At 39.8% G+C, this 15,734-nt stretch overlaps 1 protein-coding gene across 3 annotated transcripts in view; it reads left to right on the forward strand.

Annotated features, from left to right (window-relative positions):
* The window catches only part of MYO1D (myosin ID), a 395,320-nt gene that overhangs the window by 243,702 nt on the left and 135,884 nt on the right, over positions 1-15,734 (forward strand). For all 3 annotated transcript variants that reach the window (XM_072644957.1, XM_072644959.1, XM_072644958.1), the window contains exons 18-20: positions 1,850-1,994; positions 3,200-3,304; positions 12,148-12,261. In XM_072644957.1, the coding sequence (XP_072501058.1) occupies positions 1,850-1,994; positions 3,200-3,304; positions 12,148-12,261 (364 nt within the window). The remainder of the gene's footprint in view (positions 1-1,849; positions 1,995-3,199; positions 3,305-12,147; positions 12,262-15,734) is intronic.

The following is a 15,734-nucleotide window of genomic DNA, read 5'->3' on the forward strand; positions in this document are numbered from 1 at the left end:
AGGATATTCTAGGGGCAAAGGAAACAGCTGTCATCATCCTGAAAAGGGAATTCATTGGAAGTAAACTGTCCACTTGTAGAACACCCAGCAAAGTCATTCCTGATGAAGGCACAGGAACAGAAATAAGCATTGGCTGTAGTTTCTTCTGGAGATATTTCTCCTTGTGAGAGAAGCAACTCTTGGTGTTGGTTTTTCAGGTCAACTGTCCTTTGTCAATGAGCTCAGAAACCTTTCTCAAAGTGTGAGTGACCATCTAGACATTCTATGCTGCCCAAACCCAGCCACAGGATCACCTTGATTGTATCAAATCTTTATCCAAGAGATAGTGTCCAAAATGACTGTAATGGGGCTTGAAGCTATACCCCACATGAGGACTGTCAGTGTGAAGAAAATTCTTCACATTGGATCTGTAAAAACTTGAAAAAGAGATGGCATTTAAAAGGGGCTTTATATGTGTGTGTGTGTATGTATATTCACACAAACTATATATACATATATACACACACACATATGTATGTGTGTGTATATATACACACATGTGTATGTACATACACACATGCATACATATACATACTCATATATATATTTTTATATATATATGGAAACTTCTACTCATCAGCTCTGTTTTCTCTTGTCTAAGCAGTGAGAACAAAACAATATTCCTTAAGTATGTCCAGAGTTTCTGTGCACTGGGCAAGGCAGATGGCTTGGAGATTCAGTAGATAGACTCCAGAGACACTTGTTAGACATGTAAACCTGGATAAACCACTTATCCCCAATCCTTGACTACAGAATGAGAGAGTTGTATTCAATGTCCTTTAAAGTTCCTTCTCAATCTATCTTTCTGTTATAAATACTGCCAGAGGCCCTATACTACTGACCAAGCACTTGATCTACCCCAAACACTCAAGCCTTAAGCAGCGTAGCTATTTTCACATAAACATTTTTCCGTGTAATCTTTTGTTCATTTTAATTCCTACAGCCCTTAATTTGACCTATCATTTGGCATTTATGTCCTTTCCTGGCTTTCTATCCTGATTGCTCCCCTCCTGAATCACCCCTTTCTTACCTCTTACGTAGACTATTCTCTTGGCTTCCTCATTGCCAATCTCTATCCCAAGCTTCTTACTTAACTCTTTCCTCCACAATGCTCACTGCCAAAATAATTTTCCTAATGCATGGCTGATCCACATCATTCTTGGTCCAAAATCTTCTGTTTCCCCACTGCCCACAGACTTAATATAGACTCCCTTCTCTGAGAGTCATGATATGACTCTAGCACGCTTTGATGGCCTCATTTCACACTGTTCCTTATCATGTACTCCATCACCAGGCCACACTGGACCATGAGGCGTTGCCCATCCTAGAGTGGTCCTTTCTATCTCTGTGCACTTGTGCATCCTTCTCCCATCTCTGCAGAGTCCCCTCTCTATCTCTACCTATTGAAATCCTTCTCTGCTTTGGAGAAGTAAGCTCTGCCACTTCTCCTATGAAAGTTCCATGAGATCCTTCCCTCTCCCAGTCTCATGACTCTCCCTTTGATTCTCCTTCTTTCCTTTTCTTATTATAACATGTATGTATTTATTTATGGGAAAGGAGAAGGGCAACATCTCAAACCTAGTAGACAGTTGGTAAAGTACTTGTTGACTCCAACTGTGTGTGCTTTGTCAAAGTTACTATAAGTTTCAAGGGGGCATCTAGCATTCCCTTTTCAGGATAGGAGTAATACAGGTGTCTGACTCACCCTGGGTAATGTGAAATTTAATTGTTCTAACAATGGAGACATCTTGCCTAAGGTCACAAGAATGTCATTTTGATTAGTTTTCCATCTTTTCTCATCTTCTTGTAGATGGAGAGCAGCCCAGCTTATCCGGAGCATCCCCCCTGCAGATTTGCCCCAGGTCAGGGCAAAGGTTGCTGCCATGGAGATGCTGAAAGGTCACAGGGCTGACCTTGGTCTGCAGAGAGCCTGGGAGGGAAACTACCTGGCAGCAGTGAGTACAGTGATGGAAATGGAAATTGGCCCTTTTTCTACGTATATGAGCATACACACACACACACACACACACACACACACACACACACACACACAAATAATTTTTCTCTGAGAAATTGTTGAGAGAAAATAACTTAAGTAATTTCACAGATTTTCCTTAAGATGACAATTTGTGAAATTATCAAGCCTGCTCTGTTTGGTAAATCCTTCAGGTCCATTGTTGTTCAGTCATTTTCAGTTGAGTCAGACTCTCCGTGACCCCATTTGAGGTTTTCTTAGCAAAGATACTGGGGTGGTTTGCCATTTCCTTCTCTATCTCATTTTATAGATAAGGAAACTGAGGCAAACAGGGTTAATAAAATAAATAAAAACCCAGGGTCACATGGTTAATAAGTGTCTGAGGCTGTATTTGAACTCAGGTCTTCCTGACTCCAGGCCTGACACTCTCTCCACTACACCACTTAGCTGCCCTCAGCTTCACCACCTCTTAAAAAAATTTTGATCTCTTTGATGCATGCATATTCAGCAGTACTCTTCTGAGTGTTCAGTAACTCCCTTATTCTGCTCCCTCTTTATTTGCTTAGGGAATCTGTTGTTCTTTCAACTATTATTTATCTGTGTGTGTGTGTGTGTGTGCGTGTGTGTGTGTGTGTATTAATATATATATATATTACTCCCTCAATACAGATCTACACCTATGACTTCTGCTCCAGTGCTCTTCCTCTTTCTGACCAAAACAAGGCTTCTTGGCCTGGGGTCTATGGATCAATTTCATAGAGTCCATAAACTTTGGGTAGAAAAAAATTGCATATTTATTTTCACTAACTACAATGGCAAATTAGTACTCCCTTCAGTTTTGAATTAAAAAATTGAGAAGGGGTTCATAGATTTGGCCAGACTGCCAGAAGGGTTCATGACACCAACAGGGTCAAGAACTCCTGGCCCAGGTGACCTCTCTCAACATGGACTGCCATCAACTTTTGCAGTGTTTGGAGTCTAAGTGGAAAGACCAAAAAGAGACATGTATGAAGTGTCATGAGTATTGTTACAAAGAAGTATATCAGTAAGGGTTGTCATTTTTTGTGATAAATGTTAACATTAGTGAATATTTGTGAGGCATTACAGACCCTGCACCTCAGCTATGTCTACCCATCCTCTCATCAATCTCCAGCTCAGCTTATCCTTCTTTCCTTCCCTTTTCAGAAGCCAGATACCCCTCAGACTACAGGCACTTTTGTCCCTGTTGCCAATGAATTAAAGCGGAAGGACAAATACATGAACGTTCTGTTTTCCTGCCATGTCCGTAAGGTAAGGAAAGATAGAAAAAGAGTTTGTTGACTTGGTTACCTTAGAACAGTACTGATCTTAAGTGTGGTTCCATGAAAATTTTTCATTTAAAAAAATATTTTGGTAATTGTATTTCAATAAAATTGGCTTCCTTTGTAATGCTGTTTATTTTATACATTTAAAGACATTATTCTGAAAGGGGGTCCTTTCAGATTGTCAAAGAGATCTGTGACACAAAAAAGGTTGAATTCCTGCTCTAATGACCCTAAATTAAGATGTCCTAGTCAATAACAAAAGTACCATTTGCTATACATCTTTTTGAAAATCCACAAACTTGACAGGAGAAACAGGTTGGAGAACAGAGGGGAAAAGGTGAAATGGGAAAAAAGGAAGTATTACTGTTGTGGAAATATATTATTGACTACCCACTAAAACGGAAGAATCTGATGCTGAGTTCCCAACACAGATACTGGCACAAAGACAAATGATACAGCATCAATGGGGGACTTCAGCTACCCCGAACTTTGACTGAAAGCCCCATATTTCTAAAAGTAGATTGATTCTTGATTTTTCCTATTGACAATTTCATTTCTCAGGAGATAGACGAAGTAATTGTGGGAAGAGGGGACAGTTCTGACTACCTGGATACACAAAGAATGAAGTGCTTGAAATAGAATTATCAGGAACTTGGAGAGAAAGAGACCATCTCAGACCATATACCAAATTAAGGTCAAAATGGATACATAATTTAGGCATAAAGAGTGATATCATAAACATATTAAAAAAGCATAGAAAAATTTACTTCAGATCTATTGATAAGGGAAGAGTTTATGATCAAACAAGAGATAGGATCCTAGATAATTTTGATTACATTAAATTAAAAAGAGTTTGCACAAACCAAGTCACTATAACCAAAATTAGAAATAAAGCAAGACACTGGGGCAGGATCAGGTTTCTTTAATAAAGGCTTCATTTCTCAGATTTGTAGAGAATTGAGCTAACTTAATAAAAATAAGAACCATTCCCCAGTTGATAAATGGTCAAAGAATATAAACAGGCAGTTTTCAGAAGAAGAAATCAAAACTATACATGATCATAGGGGGAAAATGCTCTAAATCACTCATAAATAGAGAAATGCAAATTAAAACAACTCTGAGGTACCACTTCACACCTACTAGATTGGCTGACATGACAAAGGAAAATGACAAATGCTGGAGGCAATGTGGAAAAATAGATACCTTAATTCACCGTTCAGAGACTTGTGAACTCGTCCAGCTATTCAAAAGAACAATTTGCAACTACACCCAAAGGGCTATAAAACTGTGTACCTTTGACCCAATGATACCACTATGAGGTCTGTATCCCAAAGAGATCAATGAAAATATATGAACAAAAATATTTATGGCAGCTTATTTTTTAGTGGCAAAGAATTGGAAATTGAGGGGCTGGCCATCAATTGGCAAATGGTTGAAAAGTTGTGGTAAATTATTGTGATGGAATACTATGTGCTATAAGGGAGAGAAATGGTTTTAGAAAAAAACTAAGAAGATTTAAATGAACTGAGGCAAAGTGAAGTTAGCAGAACCAGGAAAACATTGTACCTAATAAAAGCAATATTGAAATGATTATCAATTGTGAAAGGCTTAGCTACTCTGATCAATATAGTGATCCACAATAATTCCAGAGGATTCATGATGAACAATGCTCTTCACCTCCAGAGAGAACTGATAAACTCTGAGTACACACTGAAATGCATTCTTTTTCACTTTCCTTGTTTTTCTTGCTTTTTTTTTTGCAACATGCCTAATATAGAAATAGATTTTTTATGTTTTCACATGTATAATTGGCATCATATCACTTACCTTCTCAATGGATGGAGTTGGAAAGGGAGATTTTAGAATTCAAAATTTTAAAAATGAAAATTTTTTTTAAAAGAGTACTATAATTGGAATCAGTTTCTGGGGATTCAAATCCTGCTTCTATTTCTTATGTGACCTTAAAGCAAGCTATTTATCCTCTCTGGGCCTCAGGTTTCTCACCTGTAATGAGGTTGGACCAAATCCTAGGTTCTTTACCTTAGGCTTTTAAAAAATTATTATTATTTTGATAACTCTGTTCCAGAATAATTGGTTTTCATTGTAATCCTATGTATTTTATGCATTTGAAAACGTGATTCTGAGAAGGGGCACATAGACATCATCGCACTGCCGAAAAGAGTTCAAGACATAAGAATGGTTAAGGATCACCTACTGTCCATGGTCTCAAATCCTCTCATGCCCTGGAACTAACATTCAACAAACTGCTCTAAAAATCACTTACAGTCACTGTCACTCCAAAAGCCATGGGATGCAATACTCTTTCTGAGTATTTTTACATGTGAATTTGCGAGTTTCTACATTAGCTACTAATCACTAGTCTGTCACACTGGGCCCTTTGACTCCTTTCGGGGTTTCCTGTTTGTTACCTAGGAAGATTTATTTCTCTTACTACAATAAAAAATTTGCATGTACTTCTTTTTCTCCTTTTTTTGGGTATTTCCAGGTTTTTTTTTTCAATCTCCTTTTCTCCCTTTTCCCTCGAATACTGTGATTTCTCTCATCTAAAAAACATTCTAGGGAAGCAGTTTGAAGTTTTGGAGGCTAATTGCCTTAGCTAAAAAAAATTCCCCAAATACATGATTGTATCATCCAAACCAGCAAGTACCTAATGAATTATAAAATGCCTTGTAGCGCTTTCCATCTCCCAAGAACAAGGCTTCCTTGTGATTTCAAGGATCCCTTGATATGTGAAATTTTTGATCTTATAGAATTCTAAGGTGGGATATGGCTTTAGAATGCTCTACTTTAAAACTCAAGGTAGCAGAATTTTAATGTTTTCTTTAGAAGAGTCTTAAAATAATATTTACCAAATTAAAGTTTTGCTGCATCAGTTCCATAGAACTATGTATCAGATACAGAACGTTCTGTTCCATTGCTGAAGGTAAACAGTCTCCTTACATCAGATCTACCAAATTGGCAATTGTGCTATGGAGTGGTTCTGCATTAAGCTTTTGCTACCAGTCTAAGCAAGGTCTAGAATCTAAACCTTTGATTTACATGTATGCTGGCATGCAAAATATACCTTAAGTAGATATCAATTATATGAAAACCACATTTCCCTGATTATTATATTGTGCAGGTAGCAAGAAAGGGACATAAAAAGAAAAGTCACCCATTAATAAAATGTAACTATCCAATGAAATTAATGATAATTTTTACTTACAAAAAATATTAATAATTCTTTAAAAAAATAAAGGTTTGTTTTTAACTGGCAGGTGTAATAAAATAGGGACAAGATTTCAAATACGAAAATACTTATTTTTTTATTTCTAATTTATTATGAAAAGACATGCTTTGTTAAGTCAATAAGCCATTAAGCATTTATTAAGTGCCTACCTATTATGTGCTGGAAGGCAATGTGGAAAAAGATACCTTAATGCACTGTTCAGGGACTTATGAACTCATCCAGCTATTCAGAAGGGAGGTGGGAGGGAAATCTCTGTTCTCAAGAAGCTCACTCTAAATGGGGGAGATCGAATGCAAAAACAATGTACAAATAAGCAATAGATACAATAAATTCGAAATAGTCAAGAGAGGGAAGGCACTAGCATTATGGGGCTTTGGGAAGGCTATAGAAGCCTGTATTTTATCTGGGGCTTGAAAGAAACAAGAGAAACCAGAAGATGAAGATAAAGAGACAGAGAATTCCAGACATGATGGGCAGCTGGTGAAAATGCCCAAGGTTGGGAAATGGATGTTCAAGGAACACCAAGGAAACCAGTGTGACTAGATCACAAAGGTGAGGGGTGGGGGGAAGGCGGAGCTTAGGAAGACTAGACAGATAAGATTTGGCCAGGTGATGAAGGGCTTTCCATGTCAAACAGATGATTCTATATTTGATGCTAAAGGCAATAGGAAGCTACAAGAGTTTATTGAATGAGGAGGGGGTACCAAGGTTTGATATCCTCTTGATAATGGCCTTTCTACCACTTAGATATTCCCTACTGCCAGATACATTTTTCTAATACAATAGTGTTAATCATGTCAGTCCTCTGTTCAAAATCACCTGCTCAGGACTCTTTCATGCCTTCAGTTCACAGTCTGTAGGCTAACCCTCATGGCTTTCAGGAATATGGACCACTTCTTTTCCCACTTTAGCAGTACCACCTCTCCTGCTTTGTATAATCTTACCATCACTTTGACTGGACTCCCATCTGCCATATATGCGCATTGTGATCCTCCATGCCTCTGGTCAGACTGTTGTCAGAATGGCCTCCCTCACCTCTGAGCATCCCTGTCCCCAGCCCATACTGTAGAGTCTTTCCTCCACAGCTCTTTCATGTTACCTTCTCTGTTGCCCAGAGTATCATCAGATCCTCTATTTCAGTTCTGAAAGGGTCCTTAGATGTCATGTAGTGAAATACTTTGTTTTACTGATGAAGAAACTAAGATGGTTTGCTGGAAAGAGCACTGGATTTGAAGACAGTGGACCAAGATTCAATCTTCCTACTTGCTGTTGTCTGACCTTGGCCAAGTTACTTAACTGCTATGATCCTCGCTCTCTTCTTCTATAAAATGAAGAGGTTGGATCACATGTCCCTTAAGGCTTGGTCCAGTTCTGTATCTATATCTACGATCCTAAAGCCCAGAGAGGGTCATTGATTGACCCAAAATAGCACATATAACAAATGCTAAAGCTGGAATTCAAATTCAAGTCCTTCCATCTCAAATTCAGTATCCTTGCTACTGGTCCACATCACTCCCTTCCCTTCCTTGGATCCTCCTTTTCTGGATTTATGGCATTTCAAGCTAGGAAGGCTGTAGAACAGCTCATTTTACAGATCACAAAAAGGGAAATGACACTCAGGTGTCTTAAAAACAATGCTAAGAATCACTGATGTGGAGTAAGAGAAAAAAATAGATTTTGTTTTATGGAATGGAAGTGACTTCTCCTTAAATAGAGAATGTAAAGTTACCTTTTGTAGACAGAGAGCAATCTTTACAGGTGTGTGGGCATGGAGGTTTGGATAAAAGTCTTGATCTTCCCAGAAACTCCATCATCCTCACAGGCATAGCCCCCCATTAGTTGTTTTCACAGCAAGCTTGTCTACAGGCAGTCATGATTGGGCCAGGTAAATTCAGAGGTCGTTTTATACTTGAGTAAGCAGCTATATTACTCAAGAAAATGTTGATCCTGGGCATTCTCTCTCTCTCTCTCTCTCTCTCTCTCTCTCTCTCTCTCTATCTCTCTCTCCCTCCCTCCCCCCTCTCTCCCCCTCTCTCCCTTCTTTCCCCTCTCTCCCCCTCTCTCTCTCTCCCTCCCTCCCTCTCCCTTATTCCCTCCTTTTTTCTCCCTTCCTCTCTCTCATTTTTTAAGATTATTTTAAACCTGCTATATCAAATTCTTGCAAAAATGCAAAGATACTGAAGTGGTTTGCCCTTTCCTTCACAAACCCATTTTACAGAGGAGGAAACTGAGGCAAACAGGATTAAATGACTTACACAGCTAATGAGTGTTTAATACCAGGTTTGAACTCACCAAGATGAGTCCTCTTCACTCCAGGACCAGTACTCTATCCACTGAGCCACCTAGCTGCCATCCTGGACTTATAGCTTGATTTAAGTTAGGCCTAATAAGCCAAAAGTATATTTTAAGAAATAATTTTTCAAAAAACTGAAAGTGATATGTAGTACTGGGGGAAAAAAACTTCTTTTTTTAGAGACCCAGTTTTACTAACTTGCTTATAGTGATGAGATAAACAGTAGGCCACTGTTCCTTTTCTAGGGAAACTACCCCCTCTTTACCCCATATTTAGACTCTTCCTTGATGAACACTGCCAGTTTCCTACCTGTCTGTGACACCAGATGTGAGAAACCAACCAGACGAGCTATAAAGTCTCTGCCCCTCCCTATAGAACCTCTGACCCACCCGTTAGTGAGCAGTTCCGTACAGGACAAGTCTGGGGTACATGCATCAAACTGAGAGGAAGGGGGAGAGGCTGATATAGGTTAGGGACTATGTCCTGTTCCCTCAGGATCCTTCTCACATCACCAACATTCTCCTCTTGCTGTAGCTTTTCACTCAGTGCGCAGGCTTCCCCGCTGACCACATTATGTGTATATATATATATATATATATATATATATATAGTAGACAGCCTCTCCTGGGATCTGGCTAGACCCTGGTCTCTAGACTAATAGTGTCTCCTTCCCTTCACCTCCCCACTTCCGTTGCTCCTCCCTCTACCTAAGATGTTTCAAGTTAAGTGCCTTCCTTTGTATAAGACAAGGCCTATTGCTTTCAGCATTATTGGTTCTATCTGTTTCTTCTGTGGAAATCTCCAAATCCTTTTTATTTTAAAGTGACTGCGATAGGGATAATGTTCAATATTATTAGTAGCTTTCTTCTGGTTACTGAAACAAAAATGTGGCATTATTATGACTTTACTAATTGTGGGAAGATGATATGGCAAATCTGGCAGGTCTGGGAAAGAGAGAAGAAGGCAGGCAGCAATTTCTTGTTGTTTAGTTGTTTTTCAGTCATGCCTATCTTTTTGTGACCCCATTTGGAGTTTTCTTGGCAAAGCTACTGGAGTGGCTTGCCATTTTCTTTTTCAGCTCATTTTATAGATGAGGAAACAGGCAAACAGGGTTAAGTGACTTGCTCAGGGTCACACAGCTAGTAAGTGGCTGAGGCCAGATTTCCTGGCTGCAGGCTTGGCACTCTATCCACTGGACCACCTAGCAGGGAGCAGTTACTACACTATTAATAAGGTGGTTTTAAGGTTCTCAAATTAGGGTTGTTTGTGTATCTGTTCTATCTCCCTAACAGGCTATAAGGTTTTTGAAGGCAGGCCCATAGATAAAAATATCTTACTTCCTTCAGTACCTTAGCTGCTAGTGACACTCAGCACCTAGCCCAGTCCTCCACTCACAGGAGGAAGTTAATAAATGTATGTTGAAATAAATTAATACAAATAACTTCCAACTCCCGGGGGGGCACGTGGGGGGCCTAAATAAATAAATCACTCTCCACAAACTCCCATGCCACTTGTGAACTGCGGTATACTCATATCTCAATTAGCTACAGTAATAAAGTGGAGTAAAGTGGCATTACTAATTAAAAGCTACCAATCCACTGTTCCCTTCTATTAGCCCAGAGGTGAAACTCTGGTTTGAGACCAAGCTGAACACATGGGACTTTCAGAAATCACTTCCTGAGGGCTCTTCCTTCTGACACTTTGGAATTTTTTGGTCCTATAAAACCTTCCCCATCATCCTGAATCAGCCTGATGTTACTCAGAACAGGAGAAGGGTAAGCAAGAGTTTTTGAAAATCCCAGGAGACAAGTAGCATTAGGGCCAGTCAACAATTCGTCATTGAGTACCAGTGCTCAGTCCATTCAAGAGAGAAAAATGCCCTTTCACTGCCCTCCAAAGAGCATAGGAAGAAAGTTGGCATATGAGAAGTAGCTCAAGATCAAGCACGAATGGCTGTGTTGCTTCTAAGTGTTGTATGAATTCAGGAAGGAGAGTCAAGTGTAGGTCTAGAGTCATTGGGGAAATCTTCAGTGAGGAAATGGGGCTTGAGCCGGACCTGAAATTATTAGCAAAAGAGAATGAGACAAACATATTAGTCAGGTGGGACTGAGTAGTGCAGATCTAGGGGACAAGAGCCTGTTGATAAGAAGTTGGAAATGAGGTTAAATCACAGGGCTAGAAATAGACTGAAGAGCTCATCTCATGCAACTTCCTCGGGAAAAAAAAAGATTAATAAGAAAACTGAGACCTAAAGAGGTTAGCTGAGGCTGGACCAGGCCTCCTGACTCTTGAGTTAAGTTAAGCAGGTAGATTATGGAGAAGTTTGGCTTTTATGCAGTGGATTTTTGAAACATAGTGGTATGACTAGCTGACTTCAGTTAAAATATAACAAATAATATGATGCAATATTAGAGACAGACCTTTAAATATGTTATATGTTACGTTACTGTATGTGAATGTAATTACTATATATGACAGACCTTTAAATATGTTATTATATATTACAATATGTGTGTAAAATTATATAACATGACAGACTTTAAATGTTACATATTACTATATAGGTGTGTGATTATTATATATAATATGATATATGCTATTATATTGTGCATATATATTATATTATTATGTTTTATTATGTATTATAGCCAGTCACTAAGACCTCCTTTTTCTTCTCTCCTCCTCTAATATGACAATTTCATAACCAAAACAAAAAAACAGTTATTCAAGCCCAATACCAACAGACAATGGTATGGAATGGGTAGGAAAGAACCTTAGGATAAGGAGAAATTGGTAGGGAGTTAGAATCAATCAGATAGGAGATGAACTAGTAGGACTAGAATCTTCTGAGACCTCATTGGGTAGAAACAGGGAGGAATTCCTGGGCTTAACTGGATAATGGGGGGGGCTAATCTCCCTCAATACAAAAATAGTGCAGTTTTAGGCCATTAAAGCTTATCTGTCATTGAATCATAGCATCTTTATTGTCATTAAAGAAAGAGCTTAATGACTGCACTAAGACTTTTGGGACACCATGTATGCTGGTATTTTTTGCTGCTATTTGTATTTGACCAATTAAAATGTAAAATTCCATGATGTTGAAACTGTCCCTTTCATCTTAGGGCTCCTCAAGAAGTCGACTGAACATCATAGACTTAAATCAGCCAATGCTACTTATAGTTTACTCCTAGGGTCTCAAAAACCACTCCTCACAGCTTCTGGATGTTTTTTTTAAGACAACCTTTCTTCCTGCCTAAGGGGATTCTCTGGTTTGACTTTCTCCTAGGTAAATCGATTTAGTAAAGTGGAAGATCGAGCAATTTTTGTCACAGATCGTCACCTGTACAAGATGGACCCCACCAAACAGTATAAAGTGATGAAGACCATCCCCCTCTATAATGTAAGTACCAACTGCTGACCAGTCTCTGTAGTTCTTCTACATCTCTGATCTTACTGCCTTGTCCAGTGATATGAATGTCATATTGTCCTCTTTTCTGATTTTATGGCAATGTTTGAATTTGTAAGGAGAGGAGGTGAAGTGAGGATATCGTAGGGAGTGATATTGGGAGGCCGTATAAAGCAATTGCCATTACAAGATTCCCACAGTTCACTAAAGTTCTTTCCTTTGGGTACCTATTCACACACATGATTGTTGGTTATCACTAAAGCCTCAGGATGACAGTTTTGTATCTTGGGAATACACAGTTAATTGGTCAATGTCTAATTAGAGAAGAAAATTACTTTTGTATTTCTCTATCTGCCTTTTGTTACTCAATTTATTTTAACTGTCACTTTCCCTGAGATCTTGTTATATAAATAGACACTCTGTTTTTGAAGCTTCCATCCGTTTTGTTAAATAATTTATAAGAATAATCCTAATGGATGACATTAACATAGAGTTTTGAGGTTTCCAAAATGCTATCTGTGCATCATTATCTCATCTGAGTCTCACAACAGCTCTATGAGGTAGAAACTGTAAGTGTTTTTAATCATCAATCTTGGGTTCAGAGAGGTTATGATCTGTTTGGGGTCATATAGCTCAGTGTCACAGTTGTGATTTGAACTCAGATATTCCTGACTCCTTTAAGCCCAGCACTCCATCCTGATGATACAGTATTGAGGTGGCAAGTTAGTGCATTGGGAGAAGCCATGGAATTGGAAGAGAACAAAGTCTGCATTAGGGTAGTTGTGGTGGGAGTATATGGAAGGGTACACATGTGAGAGATGGAGAGCCACTAGAATCCACTGGATTTGTCAACTGATTGGATTCATGGGATGAGGGGGAGGGAATAATTGAATGTGGTGCCCAAGTTTGGACTAGAAGAAAGCTGATGCCCTCATCAGAAAAGGGGAAGTTTGGAGGGAGAGGTGGGTTTAGGAGGAAAGGTAACAACTTCATTTTGTGGCACATTGAGTTTGAGATGCCAAAGAGACGTCCCAGTGGAAATGGCCAGCAAGCACTGGAGATTACAGGACTAGAGCTCAGGAGAGAGGTGAAGGCTACGTCATTGGCATAGAGATGATAGTAGAACTGATGATAGTGGAACTCATGGGAGTTGCTGAGATCTTCAAGAAAGAGAAGTCATAGAGAGAAAAGAAGAGAGAGCCCTGGAGCACATCCCATGTCAGATCATCTTGCTATCCCAGCCTGTCTTCCACCCAAGCCATCTTTCCATTGGCCTGCTCTTGTCGTCCTTCTTCTCCCCTACCTGGACCAGCACTCTTGGCACTGGACCTACCAGAGTCCATGCTGCCAGTCCCTGGGGAAGTTAATCCTTGGAACTCCTGCCTTAGGAACTTTGTCTCTATTGTGGCTAAGTAAGTGCAAACTTACCTGGCCAATGGCTGTTATTTTTGGTGTTCTGTCTTTCGGTTGTGTCTGACTCTCCGTGACACTATTTCAAGTTTTCTTGGCACAGATACTGGAGTGGCTGCACATTTCCTTCTCCAGCTCATTTTACTGATGAGGAAACTGAGGCCAGTGGGGTTAAGTGACTTGCCCAGGGTCCCACAGCGAGTAAGCTGGCTGTAGATGATCTTTTTCTTCACATTACATTTAACTCAGGCCATCTCACCATCTATCTGCCACCATATGTATTCTCCCCTCTTTTCTCTACCCTTCCTTTTCAGCCTTTGCCCTGAGCTCAGTAATCAAGACTACTGTTGTTTCTGGAAAGGGTACATCAGTCAATTGCCCTGTGACTCCCCGGGACTCTCCATCCCAAAACTTCCTTCCTAGGCCTCCACTCCACATCTCTGTTGTCTCACCCCTTTAGAGAGTACGCTCCCTAAGGAAGTGCTATATTATTGTTTCCATGAGTATCCTCAGTGCTGGCACATGATAAATCCTTTTTTATTAACTCATTCTTCCAATCCATCCCCTTCCTTTTATAGACCAACAAACCAAGGTTCAGAGAGATTCAGTGACACTTGCCTGAGGTCCCTCAGGCAGAAAGTAGCAGAGCTGATGTTTGAAGCCAGGTCCTCTGATGACCAACCCCATACTCTCCACCACACACTGGATGCTCCTAATCTTTAGGAAGAGGTTTTTTTCAGTGTTAAAAATTTTGTGTTTCATAACTAACAACAAATATACAAAAATACACTGAATCAAAGTCAGTAAGCACTTATTATATACCTACCATGTACTCAGCCCTGGAGATATAGAGATGGAAACCAAACAGCCCTTGGCCTCAAGGACCACACAGCATCATTTACACAGGCATACTCATTTATTTACTTTGACTCAAACACCAACATTAGTCTGTGATCCCTTTAGTGTGGCTTATTTCCTTCTCATCCCTGGCTGCCCTTCCTGGGCAAGTGTTGTAAATGACCTCCTACAAGGCCACCCAACATGCCAGGCCTGGCATCAGGAAGACTCACCTTCCTGAGTTCAAAGCTGACCTCGGACACTTATTAGCTGTGTGACCCTGGGCAAGTCACTTTAACCCTGTTTGCCTCAGTTTCTTCATCTGTCAAATGAACTGGAAAAGGAAATGGCAAACTACTCCAGTATCTTTGCCAAGAAAACTCCAAATGGCGTCATTGTGAGTCAGACATGATTGAAAAATAACTGAACACCAGCAAAGGTAGTATAAAGCTGCTAGGTGGTGCAATGGATAGACCACCTGACCTTGCATCAGGATAGCCCAAGTTCAGATCCAGTGGCAGACACTTGAACTAGCTGTGTTTCCCTAGGCAAGTGACTTGACTTCTGTCTGTCTTGGTCTCCTCATCTGCAAAATGGGCATGATAATAGCACCTACCTTCCAAGGTTGTTGTGAGGATCAAATGAGACATTTGGAAAATGCTTGGTACAGCGCCTAGCACATAGTAAGTGTTTATTAAAATACCTGTTCCCTCTTCCCCACTTAGGGTCTTAGGGAGCCACACTGAGAGATTCAATGACTTGCCCAGGATTATACAATCAGTATGTGTCATTGACAAGCCTTATACCTATGTCTTCCAGATGTCAAGTCCAGCTCTAACCATTAAACAACACTATACCCCCATCAGCCAGTTCAGAGAGCCCTTTGACTATTTTGAGTAAAAAATAGTTTTTATAGATATGGTCATTTTAAATTTTAACTGTATATCCCTCAATTATAGTCCCAGTAAGGGGTTTCCTGAGCAACAGGGTATGAATAGGTGGGAGCTCTAATTTTATGTGGTCAGAACACTCCTCAAGAGTCATGCCAGTTCCTTTGGAACCATCAGAAAACATAGTTCTTGTACATTCCCACCTTCACTGAGTCTTAATACTTTTAGCTGTTGTTGCCGATTGAGCAACATCTTGACTACATCTTAGCAGTGTTTTGATTGCATTTCTCTGGGGTGTTTGAATAAAATTTCAGGTAGTCGTTGGTCGCT

This window comes from Notamacropus eugenii, chromosome 2 (genome assembly GCF_028372415.1).
Source record: "Notamacropus eugenii isolate mMacEug1 chromosome 2, mMacEug1.pri_v2, whole genome shotgun sequence".
Classification (NCBI taxonomy): Eukaryota; Metazoa; Chordata; class Mammalia; order Diprotodontia; family Macropodidae; genus Notamacropus; species Notamacropus eugenii.